The sequence below is a fragment of the Salvelinus sp. IW2-2015 genome, linkage group LG13 (assembly GCF_002910315.2).
Source record: "Salvelinus sp. IW2-2015 linkage group LG13, ASM291031v2, whole genome shotgun sequence".
Taxonomy (NCBI): Eukaryota; Metazoa; Chordata; class Actinopteri; order Salmoniformes; family Salmonidae; genus Salvelinus; species Salvelinus sp. IW2-2015.
In genome coordinates this window covers 21,488,754-21,515,937 of record NC_036853.1, presented here as the reverse complement: position 1 = coordinate 21,515,937, position 27,184 = coordinate 21,488,754, and the positions used below count along the sequence as shown (strand labels likewise).

The 27,184-nt window shown below is 42.7% G+C and overlaps 1 protein-coding gene and 1 long non-coding RNA gene across 2 annotated transcripts in view; one reads left to right on the top strand and one right to left on the bottom strand.

Moving 5' to 3' along the window:
• LOC139028532 (uncharacterized) overlaps positions 1 to 27,184 on the bottom strand; it is a 171,362-nt gene that overhangs the window by 122,439 nt on the left and 21,739 nt on the right. The gene's annotated exons all lie outside the window — the stretch shown is intronic.
• LOC111971174 (PR domain zinc finger protein 5-like) overlaps positions 1 to 27,184 on the top strand; it is a 60,907-nt gene that overhangs the window by 31,033 nt on the left and 2,690 nt on the right. The window contains 3 exon segments of the mRNA XM_023997964.2: positions 4,107 to 4,200; positions 17,992 to 18,077; positions 24,958 to 25,062. Coding sequence (XP_023853732.1) covers positions 4,107 to 4,200; positions 17,992 to 18,077; positions 24,958 to 25,062 — 285 coding nt within the window.

Below are 27,184 nucleotides of genomic sequence, written 5' to 3'. Positions count from 1 at the left end.
CACTGGAAGTTAATAAGAATACGACTTTTATATAGCGAAAAACATCTATCATACATGTCAGATTTCAATACTGGCCGATGTCTTCTCTCAAATGAGCCATTGAACATACTTTTTAGATATTATTTTTTATAGTTTTTTATTTAACTAGGCAAGTCAGTTAAGAACAAATTCTTATTTTCAATGATGGCCAAGGAACAGTGGGTTAACGGCTTGTTCAGGGGCAGAAAGACAGATTTGTACCTTGTCAGCGCAGTTACAAGTCCAACGCTCTAACCACTAGGCTACCTGCCACCCTGGAGATAGAAAGGAGATAGAATTAGAAAACAAATCAAATTTTGATAAACTCCCATATTTATTGGGTGAAATACCAGTGTGRAATCACAGCAACAAGATTTATGACCTGTTACCACAAGAAAAGGGCAACCAGTGAAGAACAAACACCATTCTAAATACAACCTATATTTATGTTCATTTATTTTCCATTTTGTACTTTATCTATTTGCACATCATTACAAAACTGTATATAGACATATGACATTTGAAATGTCTTTATTCTTTTGGAACATTTGTGTTTACTGTAAAAAAATGTTATGGTTTATTTCACTTTGGTTTATTATCTATTTTACTTGCGTTGGCATTGTAAACATATGTTTCCCATGCCAATAAAGCCCCTTAAATTGAAGAATTCAATAAATCAAGGAACGTATAACGCCCCACCCAGCAGACTGTTGACCAATCGCGTTCACGTTGTCATGCTGCGTCACGCGGTTGCTCAGCTAATCGTCACACAATAACATTCTCAAAGTCGGTGTATATGTTGAGAAACGTGCCTATTGTCACGATTCCAAAGCTGTACGYTACTACAAATGGCGAGTTAATTATCTCCAACCTCGGAAAAGATTTGTAACGTTATACTTCTTGTTGATAAAATTCGTGCTAATGTTGAGTTTTTGAGCTAGCGCCCAATAGACCTCATTCACGGAGGGCGGTCCTTGTCCCAGAATTGTCCAGAATGCACCGGTGTCCCCATTGACGTAACACGGGCAACATTCCCATCTCCTCAAAATTATATCTGCCGTTGCGAATGTTAGACTCCACTCTGAGGCACATCGATATGCAGGTTGAACATGGTGAGATTGTAGACTCCTAAACTGATAGTCCAGTTTGTTTAGGCGATTGTACAGCTAACRACGTCACATGCTGATATTGTCTTTGGTTTTATTGTGTAGCTACGTTTGCTAACTTACTAGCTAGCCAGCTCATAGAGAGATCATTGCATTGTGGATTTTGTAGTCGACTTGAGCTGCAACAGATTTCCACGATGAATTTCCATGTTGCATTTACATTTAAGTCATTTAGCTGACGCTCTTATCCAGAGCGACTTACAATTTGGAAAGTTCATACATATTCATCCTGGTCCCCCCGTGGGGAATGAACCCACAACCCTGGCGTTGCAAGCGCCATGCTCTACCAACTGAGCCACACGGGATGTTGCTATCAACCTTATTTATAACGCCAAAAGGAAACATTTGTTCACAAAAAATGTTGTTCTCACATATTAGTGTTAACACTGTAAATTAAAATCAGTGGTTTTGGGTGGATTTTTCTTTTAAAGAAAAGTAAAGTAAATTTACATTGATGTTTTCTTGTGATCTCTCTTGTATGCTGGACCGGAACTAGGCTACAGTATATAGTCATCCTCCACCATTGTTCCCCATGCAGCCCAGGAATCATCCGGTCTCTGTTTGTCAATTACACATGGCATTTAATACATTAGCTCCACAGGGTTTCAAAGCACAGGACAGATTCCCAGAGCAGATTACCAGCCTCAATCTGACATTGTCTGCTTGGTTTATGGATCAGATTGAGACCAAACAGTTTCTTGGCACACGGCAAAAGAAACAAATCAAACATAACATGGCTTTAGTACAGTAGGACTGAAAACAGACAGGCACATGAGTTGTCTCTCGGTCGGTCGGTGTTCAGAGACTGGAGACTGCTGAGAGAGTGCTCGGTTCTGGCAGTGATTAAAGACAGGTAGCTGAGCTCAGAAACCTGGCTGGGACTGAACACCAGGTCCGGGTCCCAAATGGCACCCTYTTTCCTTTGTAGTGCACAACMTTTAACCCAGGGCCCTGGTCAAAAGAGCCTAAACCTCTGGTTAAAAGTAGTGCACTAAATATGGAAAATGGTGCCATCTGGGACACAACCCAGAACTCTGACTGGGGATCTGGGGAAAACATGGAGTACATAGTGCTCTGTGTGCTGTAGTATACTATACAGAGGACAGTCTTTATCCTCCATTTCCTCTTCCACTCATGGCAAGAGACTATGGATCGTCTTGTTCCTGTCATCTGCGTTTGTTTTCCTCCAGGTGCTTTTGTCAGTGTGCTGTCTGGGTGTCCTCTCCGCTGCCAGGTTGATCTGAAAATGAACAGTAATGATGTGTTTCTCTGGCAGCCCTAGTTTAGTCTTCCTCTCAGAACACCCTTAAATTGCCGTAATCATTCTTCTTAAAGGCAGAGATGTGTGTACATGGAGCATTTGTTTTCTCTGTATCCGCTGTGCGGTGTGTGTGCAATACCTGTACAGTACCTGTACATTGTTTATTCTGCACTGCATTTGTTTGTGTTTGTTTTGTGTGTGAAAAAATGATGGAGGTGTTAGCCAAGTTATTAATGTCACATCCGTACTATTCATATTAAAAGGATGATGTAATGGTTATGTATAACCCCAATACTTTCCCAAGGTCTGTTTTGGAACATAATGTTCCCCAGTGAAAAATATGAYGCCTTTTATGAAGTAAGAATACAAAAAACAAACCAAACAACTGTACATTGAGGCATCTGGGAGACATCTGTCCGTGTTTGTGTGTCTCTGAGAGAGGGAGAGTGAGGGAAAGGGTTTATGTAACCTAATGCCGATAGCATGGGGGGATGGAGAGAAGAGGATGGTGGAAAGGAAAGGTTGTATTCCTGTCTGTATTGTTGTACTGCTGTTTAAACTGTCACACAGAATTTGAGCTTCTAATAGTTGTGTTTTATTCTGGGGAATTTACATCAGGCCAGCAGCAGAATTACCATACTTACCTTTCAGCAGGAAGAAAGAMAAATAAATAAATAATGAGAGAGAGGAAGTCAAGGAGAATGAAGGAGGAGAGAGGGAGGGTGAGAGACATTTAGCCTTGCTGAGGGGTGCAGCACGCTCCTCTTTTTGCGCACATTTTCTGCTGTGTATACATACAGTGCCCGTCAATGGACCTCCGAGAAAAGACTGACCTGAGTGTGTTTGAGAAGCGAGGACAGGAGGAGGGAGAGGGCAGGTCGAGGAGGGGAAGAGGAATGCAGGCAGAGCAGATCCCTCTGGTCTCCACCCTGCTCCTCACCCTCAACCTCCTGGCTCTTTGACTCTAATGATAGGCCTGCTGAATCGTTTGGATTCTTTAATCCAGCTTTCCGCAGAGAGACTGAAACCACCCTAAAGTCAGCCTGTAGAGTTCCAATTGGAGAGCTGGAGAGTTCTCACTGGAGAGCTGTAGAGTTCAGAGCCTGTAGAGTTTCCATTGGAGAGCTGTAGAATTCAGAGCGTGTAGAGTTCCAATTGGAGAGCTGTACAGTTCATATGAACACCAGTGTTTAGTAGCAGTGTCTAGCTCTATCAGCAGCATGCAGATTCCTGCCTAGCACCAGGGAGGTCTGGTCCTCAGTGGGCACTCCCAGTGCTGAACAGATCTCTGGTTAAATGACTGACATCAAATATTTGTCAGAAGACCACCCTTGAATACACCCTGAAAGGGGGTCGGCTTTGAGGCTTTGTAGCTTTTGAGTGACAATATATATTAAACAACTTTGACAGCTTATCCAACACTTTATTTAAAAAACGTTGTAAATGGCATATAACCATAGGGCATTTAACTGGAATGGAACCTTTCAAAGTTTCTTTGTTTAGTATCCAAGAGTTTTAGCAGAGCTCATAGTATTCAAGTGGTGGGTATGCTCTAGCAGTGATCATCATGTGCTTTGTAATGAGGGAAAGATGTACCACTGAATGTTACAATTGTCTTTCCTAAATACCAACAATATGTTTTCTGATCTTTGCCGTACCAGACGCACACAGGGGAAAAGGAGAAGATCTGCCCATACTGCGGACAGAAGTTTGCCAGCAACGGCACTTTGAGGGTCCACATCCGCAGCCATACAGGTCAGTGGGCCTCCCATAACCGCTCTTTTGGACAAATTCAACTATATTGTCCTAATTGTTTGGTTAAATTCATCAACTGTCATTGAACGTCACAAACTGTAAAACGGTGTGAGATCGACCAATCCAGTCTACCAGATCCAATCCAGTCTACCAGAATGGTAACAGTGTCCCACAGTGTATGTTCATTAAACTGCCTTGAACTGGAGAGCTACACATTCCTGTGTGTTTCCTTACCAACAGACTAGTGCAGAGACCTGGCACAGTCACACACACTCCATCTACCCCCTACTCCCTCCCTCCTTTTCTTTCTGTTTCTCTACATCTACTTGTCTGTTTGGCACTTGCCTTTCTCCCACTTAGAGACTCTCTCCCCTACCTATCTTTCCTGCTCTCTCCCTATCCTCCTCTTGCCCTCCCTGTATTTGAGATTGAATCCTCACTCCAGTCCACTCATCTTGTTTTCATGCCACAGATACATCAGCTGAAATCATCTCAAACTAAGTAGCTCCCAACAAACAATGGTTGTTTTCTTTCCCCAATCCCTTCATCTCGGGAATGTGTTTGCAGCTTTAGTACTAACGATTTCCCCCAGGCTTTTCTGCCATTGAGATCCAAAGTACACAATCAGTGCTATCACATCCTCACTAGGGCATCTATCACTATCACAACCATCACTGCTATCACATCCTCACTAGGGCATCTATCACTATCACAACCATCACTGCTATCACTGACCACCATCCCATTTAATTAACCGTGTCTCATCTTCCAATCATAGCTACCCAATCAGGGCTCTAGACTATGATTAAGCAATCAAAATGCCTTTTGACAGTTTTAATGAGCTTGCTCATATATTTATTAGCCTAATACCTAGTCCTACCTATTTTGTTAAGGACTTAGTCTAACACCATCTTATTGCCAGCTCAGATCAACTCATCCTCTAGGTTCCAAAAGCATAAAATAAAGAGTGTGGGGGGGATTGTCTGCATACGTGCATACATATGTACAGTGCCTTCGGAAAGTATTCAGACCCCTTGACCTTTTCCTCATCAATCTACACACAATACCTCATAATGACAAAGCAAAAACAGTTTTTTTGAAATAAAAAACGAAAATGTCACATTTACATAAGTATTCAGACTCAGTACTTTGTTGAAGCACCTTTGGCAGCGATTACAGCCTCGAGTCTTCTTGGGTATGATGCTACAAGCTTGACACACCTGTATTTGGGGAGTGTCTCCCATTCTTCCCATCCTCTCAAGCTCTGTCAGGTTGGATGGGGAGAGTTGCTGCACAGCTATTTTCAGGTCTCTCCAGAAATGTTRGATCGGGTTCAAGTCCGGGTTCTGGCTGGACCACTCAAGGACATTCAGAGACTRGTCCCGAAGCCACTCCTGCATTGTCTTGGCTGTGTGCTTAAGGTCATTGTCCTGATAGAAGGTGAACCTTCACCCCAGTCTGAGGTCCTGAGCTCTCTGGAGCAGGTTTTCATCAAGGATCTCTCTGTACTCTCTCTGTGCTCTGTTCATCTTTCTCTCGATCCTGACTAGTCTCCCAGTCCCTGATGCTGAAAGAAATCCCCACAGRATGATGCTGCCACCACCATGCTTCACCATAGGGATGGTGCCAGGTTTCCTCCAGACGTGACYCTTGGCATTTAGGCCAAAGAGTTCAATCTTGGTTTCATCAGACCAGAGAATCTTGTTTCTCATGTTCTGAGAGACTTTAGGTGCCTTTTGGCAATRTCCAAGCGGGCTGTCATGTGCCTTTTATTGAGGAGTGGCTACCGTCTGGCCACTGTACCATAAAGGCCTGATTGGTGGAGTGCTGCAGAGATGGTTGTCCTTCTGGAAGGTTCTCCCATCTCCACAGAGGAACTCTAGCACTTTGTCAGTGATCATCGGGTTCTCAACTCTCTGGTCAAGGCCCTTTCCCCTGATTGCTCAGTTTGGCTGAGCGGCCAGCTGTAGCAAGAGTCTTGGTGGTTTCAAACATCTCCTATTTAAGAATGATGGAGGCCACTGTGTTCTTGGGAAACTTTAATGCTGCAGAAAATGTTGTGATACCCTTCCCCAGATCTGTGCCTCAACACAATACTGTCTCGGAGCTCTATGGACAATTCCTTTGACCTCATGGCTTGTTTTTTTWTATAGACAGGTGTGTGCCTTTCCAAATCATGTCCAATCAATTGAATTTACCACAGGTGAACACCAATCAAGTTGTAGAAACATCTCAGGGATGATCAATTGAAACAGGATGCACCTGAGCTCAATTTCGAGTCTCATAGCAAAAGGTCTGAATACTTATGTAAATAAGATATTTCAGRTMTTTKTTTTTATTAGCAAATAATCTAAAAAKCAGTTTTCGCTTTGTCATTGTGGGATATTGTGTGTAGATTGATGAGGGTAAAAAAAACAAAMAAATCAATTTTAGAATAAGGCTATAACGTAACAAAATGTGGAAATGAATACTTTCCAAGTGCACTGTATGTGCTTGTGTGTGTGGCAGTGTGGGACATGGCTGAGTCTGATTGATTGTATTTATATCTAAACAAAAGAGCYGGCCATGGGGGAATGCAGGGGGAAGGGTGGGAGCGGAGGGGACACCTCAAAGAAAGAAAGGAGGAAGGAGAGAAAAGACCACTCCAAAGAAAGCATCCAGCAGGATGACCCTTGACCCTGACTGGCTGTAAATCTGTCCTCTCATTCTATAGCCCAGAACTCACTCGCCCTAGCTTTTGTTGTTTCTTGAGTAAAGAAAAATAAGATTGAGGAAAAGTGTGAGTAGTTCCCATAAAAAACATRGACAATGCRCATTTTGTTCTCTCACATTGATGAGTAATTGGTTGGTCATACAGTTCTTTCCAGAGTAATTTGAAGTGTTAGTTAGTGTAGCATAATACATTGAATATACATTGGATGCTTAGTATGGGCTTACAAAGGATTCTGTATGAACTGAATCAGTGGTGGGGGTATTTTAATTGGGGTAGAGTCCAGTGGCGGTCGGTGCCGTTTAAGATGAGGGAGGGCACATTTTTTTTCATGAGCATGGCCTTATTTCTATTACAGCATGTTGGATGACTGTCATTCATATTCCATTCACCCAGTTKAATGTAACATRGATAGYTTTAGGCTACTACATGATACTCAAATTTTCCCTGTACCCATCATGKGGTTGCTACAACCTAGCCTATGAATGAAAGTTTACAATGTAGGGGCACAGGTCGAGAGAAATTTGAGTAATCAAGGTGACAGACATTGACACATTCAATACCGCCTTGCACACTCTTGCCTGSATCTAGCTGATCTAGGGTGTAATTATTAGTCCCAACAGTTGACAACGAGAGTGTCTATTGGACAAATTCAGGTTTTTGTTCCGTTTGCTTCTGTTTAGGAAAAAAATATATACAGAATCGGCGGATTGACCCTTGATCTCATGCAAATACAGTTCACTTTCATAGCAGCCACATGCATACAATACAGAATGATCGTTGTAGAATTTCTTCTCGCATCTACGCACTCTCCTCATCTCAGCTTTCCCTTCACTTGTGGAATTCAGTGCAGAATACATCAGTTGTCTGTGACCAGGCGAAAAAACCTTTCCAAGCCAAACGTTCATATCATAACCGCTAACCGCTACACACAGCCTACATCGTTGTCACCATATTATGTCATAGCCAACATAGCTACTAGAACTAATGCGTTAATAAACCCGCTACAATCATGCAGTACAGTGTACAGTCACAAAGGCGTTTAGCAGTTACACCGGCGGGCCCGGTTGGCAATACATCTATAAAACCAAACGCTTACCTTGATTTGGAAGAGTTCCAGTGTTGGATAGCCAGCTAGCCAACATAGTATCCCTCTCTGTTTGAGCCAAGTGTTTGAGTAGGTTAAACAAGCTAGCTGCATTCTCTTGCTAAGTATGTGAAAGTAAAAATTCAAAAAACTATGAAATACAGCTAGCTTTCTCCATCTCTCGCTTCTCCTTCATTTTTGAAGAAATTAATTTGTTCAAAACTGTTKAAAAATTGTCTCTCTTTGAGTCAACTACTCATCACATTTTATGKACTGCAGTGCTACCTAGCTGTAGCTTATGCTTTCAGTACCAGATTAATTTTCTGATCATTTGATTGGGTGGACAACATGCTGCAAGAGCTCTGGTTGAAGGACGTCCTCCGGAAGTTGTCATAATTACTGTGTAAGTCTATGGAAGGAGGTGAGAACCACAAGCCTCCTAGGTTTTGTATTGAAGTCAATGTAACCAGAGCAGGACGGAAACTAGCTGTCCTCCGGCTACACCATGGTGCTGCCCTACAMAGTGCTGTTGAGSCTACTGTAGACCTTCTTTGCAAAACAGTGTGTTTTAATCAATTATTTGGTGACGTGAATATATGAAGTATAGTTTTATCTAAAACTATCTTAKATTTTTCTGAAATTCCCTGAGGAGGATGGTCCTCCCCTTCCTCCCARGAGGAGCCTCCACTGGTAGAGTGTCTCTTCTAGTTGTTTGACTTCCCTGCAGGGAGGAAGATGGAGGATTGACTAGTAAATTGCTAGATGTCTGGTTGGCTTTGTTAAGTACAGTTAAAAATCAAGGTTCTGAAAGACTAGTGTTGTCTCAGTACTCCACTAGGTATGGTTTTGRCCATGTGGCTGCTAGTTCTGTAAATAAACCTTTAACATGGCTCCTCTTCCTSTCAATAATCTCTTTTAAAGGAAGCCTCCAGCTGAGGTTAAAGGTCTGTGTGTTGACAGTCTCTCTGGATGGTACAAAGTTAAACGCCTGGTATTGTTTGTTTTTACAGTGTCCCCACACAGGAACAGCACAGCTTCACTTATTTACCTGGTAAACACTAATCACACAGGATGCTTTGTAAGGTTTTTCTCACAGCTTTCTTCCGTGTGCGGTCACTCGACACTCTGGTCATCAATGTTTCACTGGTCATGAGGAAATTGTCTATYTGTTTGGCCATCACATTCATTTGGGATGTGGATTGGCTAACACATGGTAACGTGGGATTTAGCTGATTGATTCCCACACCTTCTACTAGCCAGACGGACAGGGTGGGACTTCTCCCGAGAGAGTACCGACGATGTCAAGGCATCCTGGCGAGTGGCGACATCATTCACCTTAGAGAGGAGGGAACCTTCCCTGCCACTCACAATCAAACTCCATGTCTGGAACTCCAATTATAACTTATTTCYTTCTAAACTAAAGCAAAGAGGGGGACTCCCTCATATTCTCATTAACAGGTGATTCCAGAGAGTATGACTCTTCCAGAGAGTCCCACCCTTATTTGATGATTAATGTTGGCATAAGACTGGTGTAAATGCAAATGACCATAACTAGATCATAGGTCAGTGTGACAGTTTTCTACAGTGTGCAGTGATGATATATGACAGTCCTGGGGTTGACCAAGGTGCTTACGCCCAAGGAAGTGTTCACAGAACCCAGTGCCCACTGAGTGTTACTGACATCATAGCACATGTCATAGTTTGTCGCTCACAAATTGTCACTATTATAGAATCACCCAGTTCAACTATTTAGTGTCTAAACAGAGACGTTCTTTGTGTGATATTTTGGATTCAGTTTATGGAAATGTAACATTTAGGGTTCCTAATGTATGACTGGCTCATATTACGTACAGTAAAACAGTGAACTTTGCAGTTATTGTTCAAACAGGCGTCATTGAAATCGAGATAAATTGGCAGTTTGTTTTAAAAACCCTGTGTCCTCCGTGTAAGACATGAGTAGAGTAAAACGGTTGAGTCATTCCACCTTTGACCCATCACTCTGCATGATGTGTGTAAAGATATTGTACTGCATGTCATTATAAAGACAGTGAAGCAGATGTCTTTAGTTTCCCTCGAAACGGCCAGAAAAGACTGAGTAGTGGTGTGTCTAATGGACTGAAGACGATCGGTAATTCTAAGGGACATGTACTCTGCTGGAGACCAGTGTCTTCACAGTTGTTAAGTATGCAGTAGTCTCTCTGGGCACAACGGGATTCAGATGCAATCCAAATGTACATCTGGCAGACCTCTGGGAACACTGACGGACCACTTAGCTAGTAGCTATACTAGCTGCTAGTTAACTTTAGGAGCTGGATTTGCKTGTCTTTGCAATTTGTTTGTTTGCGCTCTTTAGCATTTAGATAAAAGCATCCATGAGAATTCGCTATTACTTTTACCTTGTGTGCTATGCCGGTAATACCGTAAATCCCGGGATGGCAGAAGAACGGTATGACGGTTTGAAAATCTGGTTACCGCCCATGCCTAGTACAGTCTGTCACAGAGACTCTCTCKTTCTCTCCTCCTCTTCACCTCTCTCACACTGAGACCTACTGAGGGGTAGTTTCCACTGAACAAGTTGTGTGGTGAGGGTTGTTTCAAAAGTGTGGGTCATTATTGTGTGTGTGGGTGTGTGGTAGAGGGCAGGGTGTGAAGTTCTCTGATACAGGTTGTCTCACATGGGCCAATTTTAAGAGAAACGAAAGTAAATCAATCTTTGTAGGCCCAGGTKATAATAGAAAGGTCAAGTGTAAAGTTGTTGGGCATTTCTGGGGCTGATCAAAGTCAAATCGCTTATCGGCTCAAATGGATCGATATCACATTACCACAGTGGCCCCTGTCGGCATGCAGAGCGAGAGAGAGAGGGGCCGAGGAGGGCCAATGTCTGGCTGGACTGGAGGAAGCCAGGAATTAATTTCTGATGGACAGCGCTAATGTCTTTCAGACCAGGGCCTGGAGCTACAAAGCGTTCTCCGTAACACGAATGCTGTGTGGCAGGCATGCGACGAGCAAGACCATCTGTTTACCAGACACTCACGCACACACAAGCACACACACAGGCACACTGTCAGAGGTGCCAAACGGATCGATTAGCAGACAAGGGGTGTGAGGAGCACAGTGGGGGGGTGGGTGGCAGGAAGACTCAGGGTCACAGGGAGATGGTGTCCCATTTCAGCGCATGCTAAATCAGTTACCATCTCCACCACACAAAGCCCAGCCTCCTCACACAATCCCCAAACCATCTCACTCAATCTAGATAATAAGTGGATGGTTTCCAATTACGGTAGTGTTCAACTGAAAGGACATAGCGCCTCTCATATGAACCATACCAGCTCAAGGAAATGATTCCTGAAATGATTGCTATTGTTTCTGGTCCGTGTTTGTATCCTGTAAAGGATTGAGCTGATCTTTTTGGACTATTCTGGATGTCAGGCGTGTGTTAGAGAGAACTGGTCTGGTTTGATGTGAGCGGTGCCAAAGAGTTGGGGTTGTGTGTCAGTCAGCTGTGGATGAAGCATAATGTTATTGAACATGTARGTACGTTTGATTGTAGCGAGCACATTGTACTGCTGTTACAATGGTGAGGACTACTGCCCGAGCTCTCTATTTGCAGGGTGTGGGTGTCTGTACAGTGTATCAGTATATCAGCCTAGTCCTCTGCTCTTACCCAGAGGGATGCACTCTAAGCCGCAGAGCAGAGCACACTGTGCCGACCATATTAGAACACACTAATGCCTTCTCCAAGGCCTTAGCCTGATACCCTACCATGCTACATAACAGACAGATTCTCTCTCCTCCGTCTCTATGCACATCTGGGATTCAGATTTTCCTGTTTGTCAACAAAGGCCTCCTAGAGACTGAAATTGAGCAGAAGGATTTTTGGGGGGTTGGGATTTTGAGCTGCCGTCTCTGCACGTTTCTGAATGCGTGATCATTCTGTACTGTACGAGGCCTGTTGTTATCCCTTTACAAGCTATATGTTGGATGGATGAAACAGGACAGTACTGCTCTGTCCCTCCCTGGTCCTGGTTAGCTCCCTTGTGGAGATGTCTGGTGTGACAATTCTACCTCGGTGGCCACTGCTGGTTTACGAGGACAGCAAAGTGATGGCTAGCCTAACTTTGATTGGCAAAAATTTACTGGGTTGGAAGAAATGGTCAGACACAAATTGAAAACAAACCAATAGAATCCCATCCTTGAGTTAGAGAGGACTTAAACAGATTGGAAATGTTTTTCCTCCCCTGAAAATGAGTGAATCTGTAAAGGATGCACCCTCGCTGACTGTTCCACTCTCAGAGAGTCTGCTAATAGACAATGCCCTACAATAATGTAATGTTTAACCCAAAACCACATCATCTCGTACAGTACATGATGGATTTGAGTTGAGCTTGTGTCAGTGGGGAATTAGCCCCAAACAGAGCTAAATGTTTATTATTGGTGATTATTTCTCTGCTGATGTTCTCTCTCTCTCTCTCTCTCTGTCTGTCTCTCTGTCTCTCTGTCTCTCTCGTCTCTCTCTCTCTCTTGTCTCTCTCTCTCTCTCCTCTCTTCTCTCTTCTCTCTCTCTCTCTCTCTCTCTCTGTCTCTCTCTCTCTCTCTGGGTGTTGTGGTTCCTCTGATTGAATAGGCATCTCTGCATGTTAACTCCCTGTCTCCCGGGACACTCAGCTCTATAACCTTATTACATACAGGAGCAAAACATCTCCTCCATCAATTCCTCCTCTATCTAATTAAACCACCTTGCTTTTTCCTCTTCAAATTTTTGTCAGTGAAGAGGTATTAGACTACAACAAAGTAGAGGAATTAGATTGTGGTACCCACAAGACGACACACACACACACAACACACACCACACACACACACACACACACAACACACACACACACACACACACACACACCACACACACACACACACACACACACACACACACACACACACACACACACACACACACCACACACACAACACACACACACACACACACACACACACACACACACAATCCCTTAAGGTGGTGTTTATTAAGTTACAATTTTGCTGTTACACTTCTCCCCTGGAGCTGTTCTATTACACTTCAGGAACAGCTCTTACTAAGGGACTCATTTTGTCCAAAATACCCTGATTCTATTAACCCAGAATGAGCCAAAAGAGTCTTGTCTTGATTTCATACATTGGTGTTACCTGGTCGTGACTGTTGTGGTCTAGTTAACTATAATTTACTGTGATTCTCTGTATGAAGGAATTTATATCTCCTGACTTCAAATCTGATATTAGACAGTTACATAGCCTTCAGAAAGCATTCACACCCCTTGACTTTTTCTTCATTTTGTTGCGTTACAGCCTGAATTTAGATTTTGTTTGTCTCTGGCCTCCACACAATACACCATAATGTCAAAGTGGAAGTATGTTTTTTGACATTTTTACAAATGAATTAAAGATGAAAAGCTTAAATGTCAATAAGTATTCAACCCCTTTGTTATGGCAAGCCTAAATAAGTTCAGGAGTAAACATTTACTTAACAAGTCGATTAATAAGGTGCATGGACTTACTCTGTATGAATAATAGTGATTAACATGATTTTTGAATGACTACCTCATCTCTGTACCCCACGCATACAAATTATCTGTAAGGTCCCTCAGTCTGGCAGTGCATATCAAACACAGATTCAACCACAAAGACCAGGAAGGTTTTCCAATGCCTCGCAAAGAAGGACATCAATTGTTAAATGGATTTTTAAAAAGCAGACATTGAATATCCCTTTGAGCATGGTGAAGTTATGAATTACACTTTGGATGGTGTATCAATACACCCAGTCACTACAAAGATACAGGCGTCCTTCCTAACACAGTTGCCGGAGAGGAAGGAAACGTCTCAGGGATTTCACCATGAGGCCAATGGTAACTTTAAATCAGTTACAGAGTTTAATGGCTGTGATAGGAGAAAACTGAGGATGGATCAACAACATTGTAGTTACTCCACAATACTAACCTAATTGACAGAGTGAAAAGGATGAAGCCTGTACAGAATAGAAAAATATTCTAAAACATGCATCCTGTTTGCAACGAGGCACTGCAGAAAATGTTAGGTTTGGGGCAAATCCAATTCATCACATTACTACAGTTGTACCACTCTCTGTATTTTCAAGCATAGTGGTGGCTACATCATGTTATGGGTATGCTTGTAATCATTAAGGACTGGGGAGTTTTTCATAAAATAAAAAACAGAATGTAGCTAAGCACAGACAAAATCCTAGAGGAAAACCTGGTTCAGTCTGTTTTCCACCAGACACTGGGAGATGAATTCACATTTCAGCAGGAAAATAACAAGGCCAAATCTACACTGGAGTTGCTTACCAAGAAGACAGTGAATGTTCCTGAGTGGCCGAGTTCAAGTTTTGACTTAAATCTACTTGAAAATCTATGGCAATACCTTAAATTGGTTATTTAGCAATGATCAACAACCAATGTGACAGTGCTTCAAGAATTTTGAACAGAATAATGGGCAAATGTTGCTCAATCCAGGTGTGGAAGCTCTTAGAGACTTACCCAGAKAGACTCACAGCTGTAATTGCTGCCAAAGGTGCTTTTACAAAGTATTGACTCAGGATTGTGAACACTTACGTGAATTAGATATTTCTGTGTTTCATTTTCAGTAAATGTTTGAACATTTGTTAAAACATGTTTTTACATTGTCATTCTGATGTATTGTGTGTAGATTTTGAATTCGGGCTTTACTCAACACTTTCTGAAGGCACTGTAGCCATGGTGGAACCCCAAAATACTACCTTACAAGTATTGCACTCTATTTTCCTTTGGAAGGGGTATTTTCACTGCGGTTATATGAGTTACCTCATATTCCATATATAGGTTGGTAATCAGTGCTGGTTGTGCTATCTGGGCTGAGGATCAGCTCTGGGGTAAATAGATCCACGTGTCTGCTGGCTGTTTGACTGACAGCCTGTCACATCCTCTTTGCCATCGTACAGAGCTTGCTCAGATAGGATCTCTGGGAGTTAGGCTGGCCTGTCTTTGATCCACTGGGCCCGGGCTCAGCTCAGCCGGGCCTGCCTGACTATGGGTTGTAGTGTGTTCTTACTTTGGAGCTATGTTTTTTCATGAGACAAGCGGTACTACTGATTGTGAGGCCTTTTCTCTCACTAGAAAGAACACATGGATTAGTGTGACAAATAATCAATCATTATTTCCTCACATAAAACTATAGGCAGATTTGTGAGTGTGTACCATTTAATTTGATTCGAATAAGATAAAAGCAGGGTTTCCTAAACTCGATCCTCGAGACCCCAAGGGGTGCACGTTTAGTTATTCGCCCTAGAACTACACAGCTGATAATTTGAATCAGCTGTGTAGTGTTAGGGCAAAAACCAAACGTGCACCCTTTGGGGTCCCGAGGTCCAAGTTTGGGAAACGCTGGATAAAAGGATATTTGATTCTGAGAAGGTTTGTGGGAGTTCTGTTTGCTTTTCTTCATCATTGCCCAGTGAGGATCTTCTCAGAACACACCTACATTATAATAACCTCGACCCAAACCTAACAACCATAGAATCTCTTCATAATTGTTGTTCCTGTGAGGACCTAGAGCCTGGAGAAGGGTTTCCCTGCATAGAAAAGCATCAGAGCACAACCAGAGGCAGCATGGCTAGAGGGAGAAAAGGGCCTTGAGAAGAACCAGATTCATGCTCAGTACAGGTCCGCGGACCAACTTACTATTGACAGTTAGAATAGTAGAATGAATCCACAAGATGCAATTTCAAAATGTGGCTGTGCATCAGCAGTTTTTCTCTTATGTCAGTTACTGACATTCACTCACTCATGTCACCTAACATGGTTTAAATTGGTAAATTAGTCTAGCCACCTATCTAAACTTGTAATCGATTTTGTTAGTCACTCTCACTCAGATATCCTATTTAAAACTGCAAACATTTCTCTCTTCCCCATGGCAAAATGAGTAGAATTGTATGAAATTAGTTCAAACTGCAATGTATTCTCTATGCCCAGTGCTTCATTTGTAAATTGGGAGGTGCCGGAACAAAAAGTTTGTAGCCTAGGGTCCGGGAAGATTTTGACATTTTTTATGTATTTATACATAATTTTACATGACTGCAGACTTTGGCAGAATCTTTTTCAATACCCCAAAAATTATTGAAATGACAGGCCACTTTGACACTGAAACTGAGATCATTAAAAACGTCTTGAATCCATCAATAGCCTAGGCCTAGGTGTGTGGAGACACATATTGTACAATATGAGGAGGAAATTATAGTCCTAAAAAAGCTTTCCAGTTTAACCGAATCATCCAATGACGCGCAGCTCACTCATCAGCGATGGCTGATGCCCTTGTGTCAAAAGCCTCTCTGTTGTTTTCCTTTGCAAAACAATGCTGTTTGCTCAATAGGCCTATTTGGAAGTTGATAACATATTTGGTAGCCTAAAGGCAGATTAGTCTTCTCTTTTCAGCAGGAGCCATTTGCTTTKCAATCTGTGTTTTCCCACGATTGTATTTGCAATATTGCGAAAGCCCTGTTTTGGCTGCATGCTATTCACTGACAGATTTGACACGTGTTCCCAACTGTAGGCATGGCCTGTTATTGGGCTACACACAATCCACAGCTAGACACATAAAAAAATAAAAATAAGCTATTGTTCTTCTGTGACTAAATTATAGGCCTACTCCAGGTGTAGTCTTCTGAATTATTACATTTCTTTCTGAACAGACAGCAGTAATTCTATAACTTCTTGGCAAATGTATTTCAATTGATCAGGGCTGCTGCCGGAACCTCCAGAACCCTTCCCGTGGCTATGAGTACATAAATGCAACGCTGGAGAGATGAGTTGCAGGCTAATGTCTATCAGAGCAGAGAGAGGGAGAGCGATCAAAGAAAGTAAATGTCATTCTAGTTCTGTGAGAGGTACAGGCATGCTTCTCTCTCTCCTCACAGCAATGGACATGCATTTGTCTACAGGCTACAATGTTGTGCAAACCAAAAACCTGGGCCGGACTAACTCAATCAATTCTTAGAATATCAGGCACGTTTTCACAACGTTTTTTAGTGGGAAGGGGAATTACAGAGGAGGCAACTCGAATTAACCCTGATTGCTTTTATTAAATTGTTTACATTGCAAACAGTGAAGAAGAAAAAAATTATGCCATGAGGGGTACCAGATCCTGGCAAATGAGTTCCGGAATGAAACAGTCCAAAACTGAGAGGTGCCAGATCCTGTTCCGGCAGGATCCGGCTCAAATTAAGCACTGTCTACGCCCCATGGCAAAATGTGTAGAATTGCAGGAAATMAAGTGTATAAAACGTTTTTTTCTTTGCTATCAAGAAGGGGGCTGTTCAAATGTTTTGCTCGCAAGGGCCCCCAAAAGGCTAGGACCGGCTCTGACTGCATGTGGGTATGGATGTGGGTACGCAGACCCATGAGCCACTGCGGCCCTCATGATGAGTTCAGATTTTTTGTGGCCCCCATCAGTGTCAGAGTGCAGTGTAGTGCATCGGTGCATGGCAGCGCCAGCAGCTCTAGTTTAGGGGCAGGGGTGGCATAAACATGAAGATCTCCCCTCCCGTCTCTCTGCGGCGCTGCATCAGAGCTGGAGGCCTGGCCGGCAGGAAACAGATAACTTTGATCAGGGTCTGCATGTGGCCAGCCGCAGTGCAAAAATTTGGATTTTCCCCCTACATTTTCTTCATGCCTCCAATTCCTCTGAGCTTAGATCTGCTCTGTTTGAAGATTACCGTGGTCATAGTAGTTTTAGGTGAACGTGTGTGTGTGTATGTATGTCTAGTGTTTGATCATCGTGTAGTATTTTGTGTTTCAAAGAGTTTTTTGCACACTGCCTAGTGTGTAGACAAATGTGCGCTTATCTAAACTACTTAAGAGCATCTGCACACTGTATTTGTAATCTGCTCTGTATTGATTTTGATGTTTCCTTCTCGCAGATGTGTGTTGATCCTTCTGTTGATGCTTCTCTCTAGGTGAGCGGCCATACCAGTGTCCTTACTGTGACAAAGCATTCAGCAAGAATGATGGACTGAAGATGCACATTCGCACACACACTCGGGTAAGTCTCTTTTCCACACCCACTTCTATCACACACTCTCTCCTCTCTTTGTTCCAGGCACAGTTTGGGGTGTTGGTGTTTCTCTGCCACATGGAAATGGTTTGATTTCCCTTTACCTCCTTCTCCTCCTCTTTCCATCCTCACACCCTTACGTGTGTGTGTGTGTGTGTATTCACACATGTATGTCTCTGTATGTATTTGAGTGTAAAAACCATTCATGAAAGCCAAGGAATAGTGATGGGGGAAAATGTATACAGTTACAAATCGCAATATAAGGTTTGTACAATATTATATCAATATTTGACTCCCAAGTCCCCAGTTTCTTTTTTGCTACTGTAGGTAGTGTTATCTAGCGCTAGTCGGCTGTACCTGAGCCAAAACTCTGATATTTTTCATTCTATAGCTTGTTCTCCATCTTCTTTTTAAATAGTGAGCCAACATGTTTTCAGCGCTTTTATTTAATGACTGATCAAAACTCGTTTACTCATTGCTCTCTCTTGTCTCTCTGTAGTAGACATTGTGAGCAATATGTTTGGAACATCAAATCGCAATCGCAGTATAAAATCTAGGGCTGACCCCATTTAGTCGACTGGTCGGTAGAAATGGTAAGATAAATTGGTGTAACCTACAAAGCTGGTGTAGCCTATTACCAGCAACTTCAGGAGTGTAATGGCAGAATCTGCGAAGGCCAGCAGCAGCGGGAGGAGGGGGGTCGGGAATATATATTTTTTCTGGTTAGGCTATCTTGATCTCTGGCTCCCTCTTGAGTCATTTGTGTGTCTTAATTATTTAATTTAATCAAACAGCGTGCTTAAAGCATCAGACAAGTTTAGTACTTATAGTTGATTTTATAAAAACACATAGGGTGTGTCTATATATGGAGAAATACATATTTAAACAATTTGACCAATTGATTGGTTGAAAGAAAAAATGACTCGATTGACTAATATTTTTTTGAGGGGTCAGTGACAGCCCTAATCGAATCACAATACATATCGTATCGTATTGTGAGGTCCCTGGCAATTCCCAACCCTACCAAGGAATAACAGTAACATTCTGGATATGTTTTCATTGAGAGCTGTTTTTGCTGCCGGATGTTTTTAACCTCCAAATGAGCTAGGAAATATCTTCTTACTACGACATGACTTATGGTGTATTCCATAAGTCACATGAAATATCCTTAATCATACTTTTCTGTTTTTATGTAGGAAAATCTACACATGCTACTGTGTTTATATTTGCAATTGTGTGTGTCTAAGATACACTACATGCCCTAAAGTGTGTGGACACCTGCTTGTCGAACATCTCATTCCAAAATCATGGGCATTAATATGGAGTTGGTCCCCCCTTTGCTGCTATAACAGCCTCCACTCTTCTGGAAAGACTTTCCACGAAATGTTGGAACATTGCTGTGAGGACTTGCTTCCATTCAGCCACAAGAGCATTAGTGAGGTCGGGCGTTGACCACAGATTTGGAAGCACAGAATCGTCAAGAATGTACAGTTGAAGTCGGAAGTTTACATACACTTTGGTTGGAGTCATTAAAACTCGTTTTTCAACCACTCCACACATTTCTTGTTAACAAACTATAGTTTTGTCAAGTCGGTTAGAACATCTACTTTGTGCATGACACAAGGAATTTTACAAACAATTGTTTGCAGACAGATTATTTCACTTATAATTCACTGTATCACAATTCCAGCGTGTCAAAAGTTTACATACACTAAGTTGACTGTGCCTTTAAACAGCTTGGGAAATTCCAGAAAATGATGTCATGGCTTTAGAAGCTTCTGATAGGCCTAATTGGACATAATTTGAGTCCAATTGGAAGGGTGTACCTGTGGATGTATTTCAAGGACTACCTTCAAACTCAGTGCCTCTTTGCTTGACATCAGGGGAAAATCAAAATAAATCAGCCAAGACCTCAGAATAAAAATTGTAGAAGTCCACAAGTCTGGTTCATCCTTGGGGCAATTTCTAAACGCCTGAAGGTACCAAGTTCATCTGTACAACAATAGTACGCAAGTATAAAACACCATGGGACACGCAGCCGTCATACCGCTCAGGAAGGAGACGGGCTCTGTCTCCTCAGAGATGAACGTACTTTGGTGCGAAAAGTGCAAATCATTCACAGAACAACAGCAAAGGACCTTGTGAAGATGCTGGAGGAAACAGGTAAAAAAGTATCTATATCCACAGTAAAACGAGTCCTTATCGACATAACCTGAAAGGCCCGCTCAGCAAGGAAGAAGCCACTGCTCCAAAACCGCCATAAAAAAGCCAGACTATGGTTTGCAACTGCACATGGGAACAAAGATGGTACTTTTTGGAGAAATGTCCTCTGGTCTGATGAAACAAAAATTTAACTGTTTGGTCATAATGACCATCGTTATGTTTGGAGGAAAAAGAGGGAGGCTTGCAAGCCAAAGAACACCATTCCAACCGTGAAGCACGGGGGTGGCAGCATCACATTGTGGGGGGTGCTTTGTTGTAGGAGGGACTGGTGCACTTCACAAATAGATGGCATCATGAGGGAGGAAAATGATATGGACATATTGAAGCAACATCTCAAGACATCAGTCAGAAGTTAAAGTTTGGTTGCAAATGGTTTTCCAAATGGTCAATGACCCATGCATACTTCCAAAGTTTGTGGCAAATGGCTTAAGGACAACAAAGTCAAGGTATTGAAGTGGCCATCACAAAGCCCTGACCTCAATCCTGTAGAAAATTTGTATGCAGAACTGAAAAAAGCGTGTGCGAGCAAGGAGGCCTAACAAACCTGATTCAGTTACACCAGCTCTGTCAGGAGGAATGGGCCAAAATTCACCCAACTTATTGTGGGAAGCTTGTGGAAGGCTACCTGAAACGTTTGACCCTAGTTAAACAATATAAAGGCAATACTACCAAATACTAATTGAGTGTATGTAAACTTCTGACCCACTGGGAATGTGATGAAAGAAATAAAAGCTGAACTAAATCATTCTCTCTACTATTATTCTGACATTTCACATTCTTAAAATAAGGTGGTGATCCTAACTGACATAAGACAGGGAATTTTTACTAGGATTAAATGTCAGGAATTGTGAAAAACTGAGTTTAAATGTATTTGGCTAAGGTGTATGTAAACTTCCGACTTCAATTGTATGCTGTAGCGTTAATATTTTCCTTCACTGGAACTAAGAGGCCTAGCCTGAACCATGAAAAACAGCCCCAGACCGTTATTCCTCCATCACCAAACTTTACTGTTGGCACTATGCATTCGGGCAGGTAGCATTGTCTTGGCATTGTCCAACCACAGATTAGTCCGTCAGGCTACCAGATTGTGAAGCGTGATTCATCACTCCAGAGAACGCATTTCCACWMCTCCAGAGTCCAATGACGGCAAGCTTTACAGCACTCCAGCCGACGCTGGGCATTGACGTGGTGATCTTAGGCTTGTGTGTGGATGCTCAGCCATGGAAACCCATTTCATGAAGCTCCCGATGAACAGTTCTTGTGCTGACGTTGCTTCCAGACGCAGTTTGGAACTTGGTAGTGAGTGTTGCAACCGAGGACAGATTATTTTTATGCGCTACGCGCTTCAGCACTCAGGCGTTCCCGTTCTGTGAGCTTGTGTGGCTTACCACTTTACCCTTTGAGCCGTTGTTGCTCCTAGACGGTTCCACTTCACAATAACAGCACTTACAGTTGACTGGGGCAGCTTTAGCAGGGCWGAKATTTGACGAACTGACTTGTTGGAAAGGTGGCATCCTATGACGGTGCCACGTTGAAAGTCACTGAGCTCTTCAGTAAGGCCATTCTACTGCCAATGTTTGTCTATGGAGATTTCATGGCTGTGCGCTCAATTTTATACACCTGTCAGCAATGGGTGTGGCTGAAATAGCCAATTCCACTAATTTGAAGGCATGTCCACATACTTTTGTGTATATTTGGTGTACCAGTCCCAGGTGTCCATAAATGCTTATCTGCCCATCTCCAGTGCTACGCTTTAGTTGATCTGCTCCATGCTCAGCCAAGCTGTAGAACGTAACACCCAGGAATAGAGGTTCACACACCTCTGCCAGGCAGCCAGGAATAGAGAGGAGTCCTGTCTTGCCAGCCAACGTCTCGCTCTGCAAACATGAAAGCTGGAGGACCTTTTTTTCCATGAGGAGATTCCAGGACACTCACGTAGGCTTCTCCCACAGTGATTTTTTTTTTTTTTAAGTCTGGGGAGGATAATGATTACTACTTAGAGCTGTATATGGTGGACTAGAATACATCCACATGTAATAGCAATCTCACAGCATACACTGAGCACAGTCTGAGAAGTTTTGAAAGTTTTGAAAGACTGTGATTGGGTTCCTGACTGTACATTGTGAGGACATGACAGGTGTCGTTAGTGTTGATACGATGAGCATGTAAATGTACACTGACTCAGAGCTTGGACCAAGCTGCTCAGGGTGGGGAGAGGAAGAGCATGGTCACCCTGGTCTCTCATGAGGTCATTTCCTGCCCGTGCCTCTGCACTACTTCTCTACCCACTGGAGTTCTCCACCTAATCACCGCTTTCCATGAGGTGTGTGTGTGTGTGTGTGTGTGTGTGTGTGTGTGTGTGTGTGTGTGTGTGTGTGTGTGTGTGTGTGTGTGTGGTGTGTGGTGTGTGTGTGTGTGTGTTGTGTGTGTGTGGTGTGTGTGTGTGTGTGTGTGTGTGTGTGTGTGGCCATGGTACTGTATATTTATGCCCTGTCGGTTTTGTTGACACGTTTCAAGTACATTTCCTGTTTGCTCAAGCATACATCATTACGTTGCACTCTATGAACCTGGACTGCAGGTACAGTATAAAGCTTCTGGCCTAAAACTGTACAGTGGAAACAGGCAGCTGTTTCTATCAGCTCCTATTCTCTAGCGAGGACTTGATGAAACATTCATGTTTGAATTGAGACATGGCTTTGTGTGTCCCCGGCTCTGTCTTTGCTCAGAGCACCGTGACTGCAGTAGTGAAATATGGGCTGAGCTGACACACAGCAGAGAGCTGGACGATGAAGTCACCCCTCAGCAGAACAAATGCCATTTGGCTGAAGGAGCTCCAGCTCAGTGTTAATGTATAGTTTAGAGATGGATCTGTTTAGAGTTGTGTGTTTATCCCACATAGCAAACCATCGGCAACTACAATAGAACACATGTGATTCGTATAAAGCGTCTGACATGTTGCCTGGTCAGAGATTTTTTATTAATCTCTTTAAGTTTCTCTGATGGTGACAAGAGTGATCTGACTGTAAACACACTGATTAAAATTCCACTGGTTCCCTCTGTGGGGGTGCCTGTTTGATTTTGTTTGACTTTGGCCCAGAGTTCTGAAGTTCCATCAGAATCTTCCAAGCTCCTCTGTTTTCAGTTTGGAAACCTCTGAACGGGTTTTACTGTAACACTTTTTCATTGGTCAGTTATAGCTGGTTCCTATTTGTCCAATATAGCAGTCTCTGATTGGTTCATCACAGCATTAAGTTTAGATGGGTATTAGCAATACGGCAGTTGCTCCACCTTGCCCTCTAGTAGGTTAGGCGGAATCATCACCATATTGCTAATTACCTCCAATTCTTTCAAAGCTATAAGAAATGCCTAGGGGTATATGGACAAGGGTTTGATTTTGTATTGTATTACAGAGGATATGTTGGTTTAGAGATGACCATTGACCACACGTTTGATATGAAATGTGATCCTCCTGGATCTCTTAGAGTACATAAACAGAGCCCTATCCCTCCATTCATAACCCTGCTGGCTCCTGACTGGACAGATTCAGAGATGAGCCAATCAGAGGGTCAGGTTGAATGTCACAAGGGTGAACATCTGCTGAAGAGCAGATACAGATGTTACTGGGGTCACAGTGATGCATTCTGGGTCCTCCACATCACCCCTATACATCTGTGTGTTTTCTTGACCTCTGAACATGAACCTTTTTTGGTTTTCTGTATGTCATTCAGGAGGAAGTTTTCCCCTGAGTGTGAAAGTGATGCTTTATTAGAAAAGTGATACCAGTTAAACTAGCAGGTTTATCTGGCGGTTTACAATACACAAACCGTCACTTATGTTCTGGTTTGGTCTCCACACCCAAGTTTCTCACACACCCACACACACTGTTAGGCGTCTCTCGTTTTCTTTCTCACTCACACTCACGCAGACACACTCACTCATACACACACTCACAGACATATGCATTGAACCTGATCTTTACCTCCGGTTGTATCCTGTGTCATTGGCCACGCCTTGTCCCGCCCACATGATAGCTATTTTCCCAGGACCCTTACTTCCTGTATTCACCCAGTTCCCATGACAACTGAGCCCTAAATGGGTAGAGACTTTGCTATCAGTGAGTCTTGTCAAAAAGAGCCACAGAGAGACTGTCCACCCAGAAAATCACGCACACACACACAAAACACKCACACCCACAGAGCGATAGGAGCTTTTGAGTGACACCCAGACAGGCCTCTGAAAGGCACAGAGGAAATGTTCTTTGGTAAACTGATGAGGTGTGGAGAAGAGGGTGATATTCTACAGCCCCAGTGAGCCGGCGCACTCGTACATGTTCAAAGGGCTTTTCTGTGCCGTGTTTTCTTACGCTTTAGAGGGATCCATGTGTRCCTTATGGCCCCATACGCTGGCCATTTCCTCCCTACTGCAGGGGCTGTACAATCTCTCATTTCATATCTTCATAAACTCACTAGGGGGGCGGTGGGGTTTGAAGTGAGAGGAAATGAGGGTGTGTGTGTGATTGTGGGTGTCCATTGTGTGAGAGTCCATGTCTCTGTTTGAGTACAGTATTTGTGTATAGTATACGGGTTGGCTGTGTGTTGAGAGGTGATCTGTCTGTAAGTGTGCGTTTGTTTGTGTGTCCCTGCAGGAGAAGCCATARAAATGCAGTGAATGTAACAAGGCCTTCAGTCAGAAGAGAGGTCTGGACGAACACATGAGGACCCACACCGGAGAGAAACCCTTCCAGTGTGATGTGAGTTCTGGGCCTTTGAAGTTGCACTATGCAGAAATCGCTCCCCCGTTTCCTGATTGCTCAGTAAAAGACACATAACCAAAACTTAAGAACGGGAAGCATAGAAATAGCACACATAGAACATATCTACCACTTCTTAGACTGCTTTCAAGTAGAATTATAGATCTATAAATCACATTTCAATGTGAATTTGGTCAGGTGGCACCAAAAGTTACATATTTCCACTTTAACCATAACTCCAAATGCTGTGGGGATACAGTACCAGTCAATTTTCTACATTGTAGAATAATAGTGAAGACATCAAAACTGTGAAGTAACACATATGGAATCATGTAGTAACCAAAAAAGTGTTAAACAAATTAAAATATATTTTATATTTGAGATTCTTCAAAGTAGCCACCCTTTGCCTTGATGACAGCTCTGCACATTCTCTCAACCAGCTTCACTTGGAATGCTTTTCCAAAAGTCTTGAAGGAGTTCCTACATATGCTGAGCACGTGTTAGCTGCTTTTCCTTCACTCTGCGGTCCAATTCATCCCAAAATCATCTCAAATGGGTTGAGGTCGGGTGATTGTGGAGGCCAGGTCATCTGATGCAGCACCATCACTCTCCTTCTTGGTCAAATAGCGCTTCCACAGCCTGGAGGTGTGTTGGGTCATTGTCCTGTTGAAAAACAAACATCTAAATAAAGAAATTCAAAATAAATCACAGACAGTGTCACAAGCAAAGCACCATCACACCTCATCCTCCATAGGAACCACACATGCGGAAATCCGTTCACCTACTCTGCTTCTCACAAAGACACGGCGGTTGGAACCAAAAATCTCAAATTTGGACTCATCAGACCAAAGGACAGATTTCCACCGATCTAATGTCCATAGCTTGTGTTTCTTGGCCCAAGCAAGTCTCTTATTCTTATTGGTATCCTTTAGTTGTGGTTTCTTTGCGGCAATTCGACCATGAAGGCCTGATTCGCGCGGTCTCCTCTGTACAGTTGGTGTTGAGATGCCGGTTACTTGAACTCTGTGAAGCATTTATTTGGGTTGCAATCTGAGGTGCTGTTAACTCTAATGAACTTATCCTCTGCACTTTAAAAAACTTTCAAAGTTCTTGAAATGTTCCGTATTGACTGACTTTCATGTATTCAAGTAATGATGGACTGTCGTTTCTCTTTGCTTATTTCAGCTGTTCTTGCCATAATATGGACTTGGTCTTTTACCAAATAGGGCTATCTTCTGTATACCACCCTACCTTGTCACAACACAACTGATTGGCTCAAATGCATTAAGAAGGAAAGACATTCCACAAATGAACTTTTAACAAGGCACACCTGTTAATTGAAATGCATTCCAGGTGACTATCTCATGAAGCTGGTTGAGAGAATGCCAAGAGTGTGCAAAGCTGTCAAGGCAAAGGGTGGCAATTTTGAACAATCTCAAATCTCAAATATATTTTTATTTGTTTAACACTTTTTTGGTTACTACATGATTCCATATGTGTTATTTCATAGTTTTAATGTCTTCACTATTATTCTACAATGTAGAAAATATAAAAAAATAAAGAAAAACCCTGGAATGAGTGGGTGTGTCCAAACTTTTGACTGGCACTGATTGTATGTGTACATATGTGTGTGTCCGTGCTTTTGTGTCCACGCTTATGTATGTGTGCTTGTGTGTGCATGTACTCTGCTCAGCCAGACTGTGGCACGGGGCCAGATGTGGGCTAAAACTCAATATGAGGAAGATAAAGATCTCTCTCCTCTGGAGAGGTCTAGTCGACTGATCTCACGTAAACACATTGAGAAGATCAGAGGGAGAAATTACCCTCTGTTTATAATACCGCAGGAGTAATAATGATTCTCAGAGAGAAACACGCGACCACGGGTCCTGCTGATGCTCTGGAAGGATCTTTTAAGACCTGTTAAAGTCTCTGGATCCCCCTCACTTTCCTCTTACCATGTCTGGAAATTGAAAACATCTTTCCTTCCACTGTTTTTATTCTGTTTTATGGAAGACCCACAACTGTGTCTTTTTAAATTACTAGAGTTTTACATCTGAAAGCCAATCAAATTGGCTGTTTCCTTAACCCTCAGAACCCTCTGACATGATGGGTCTTTTAAGCC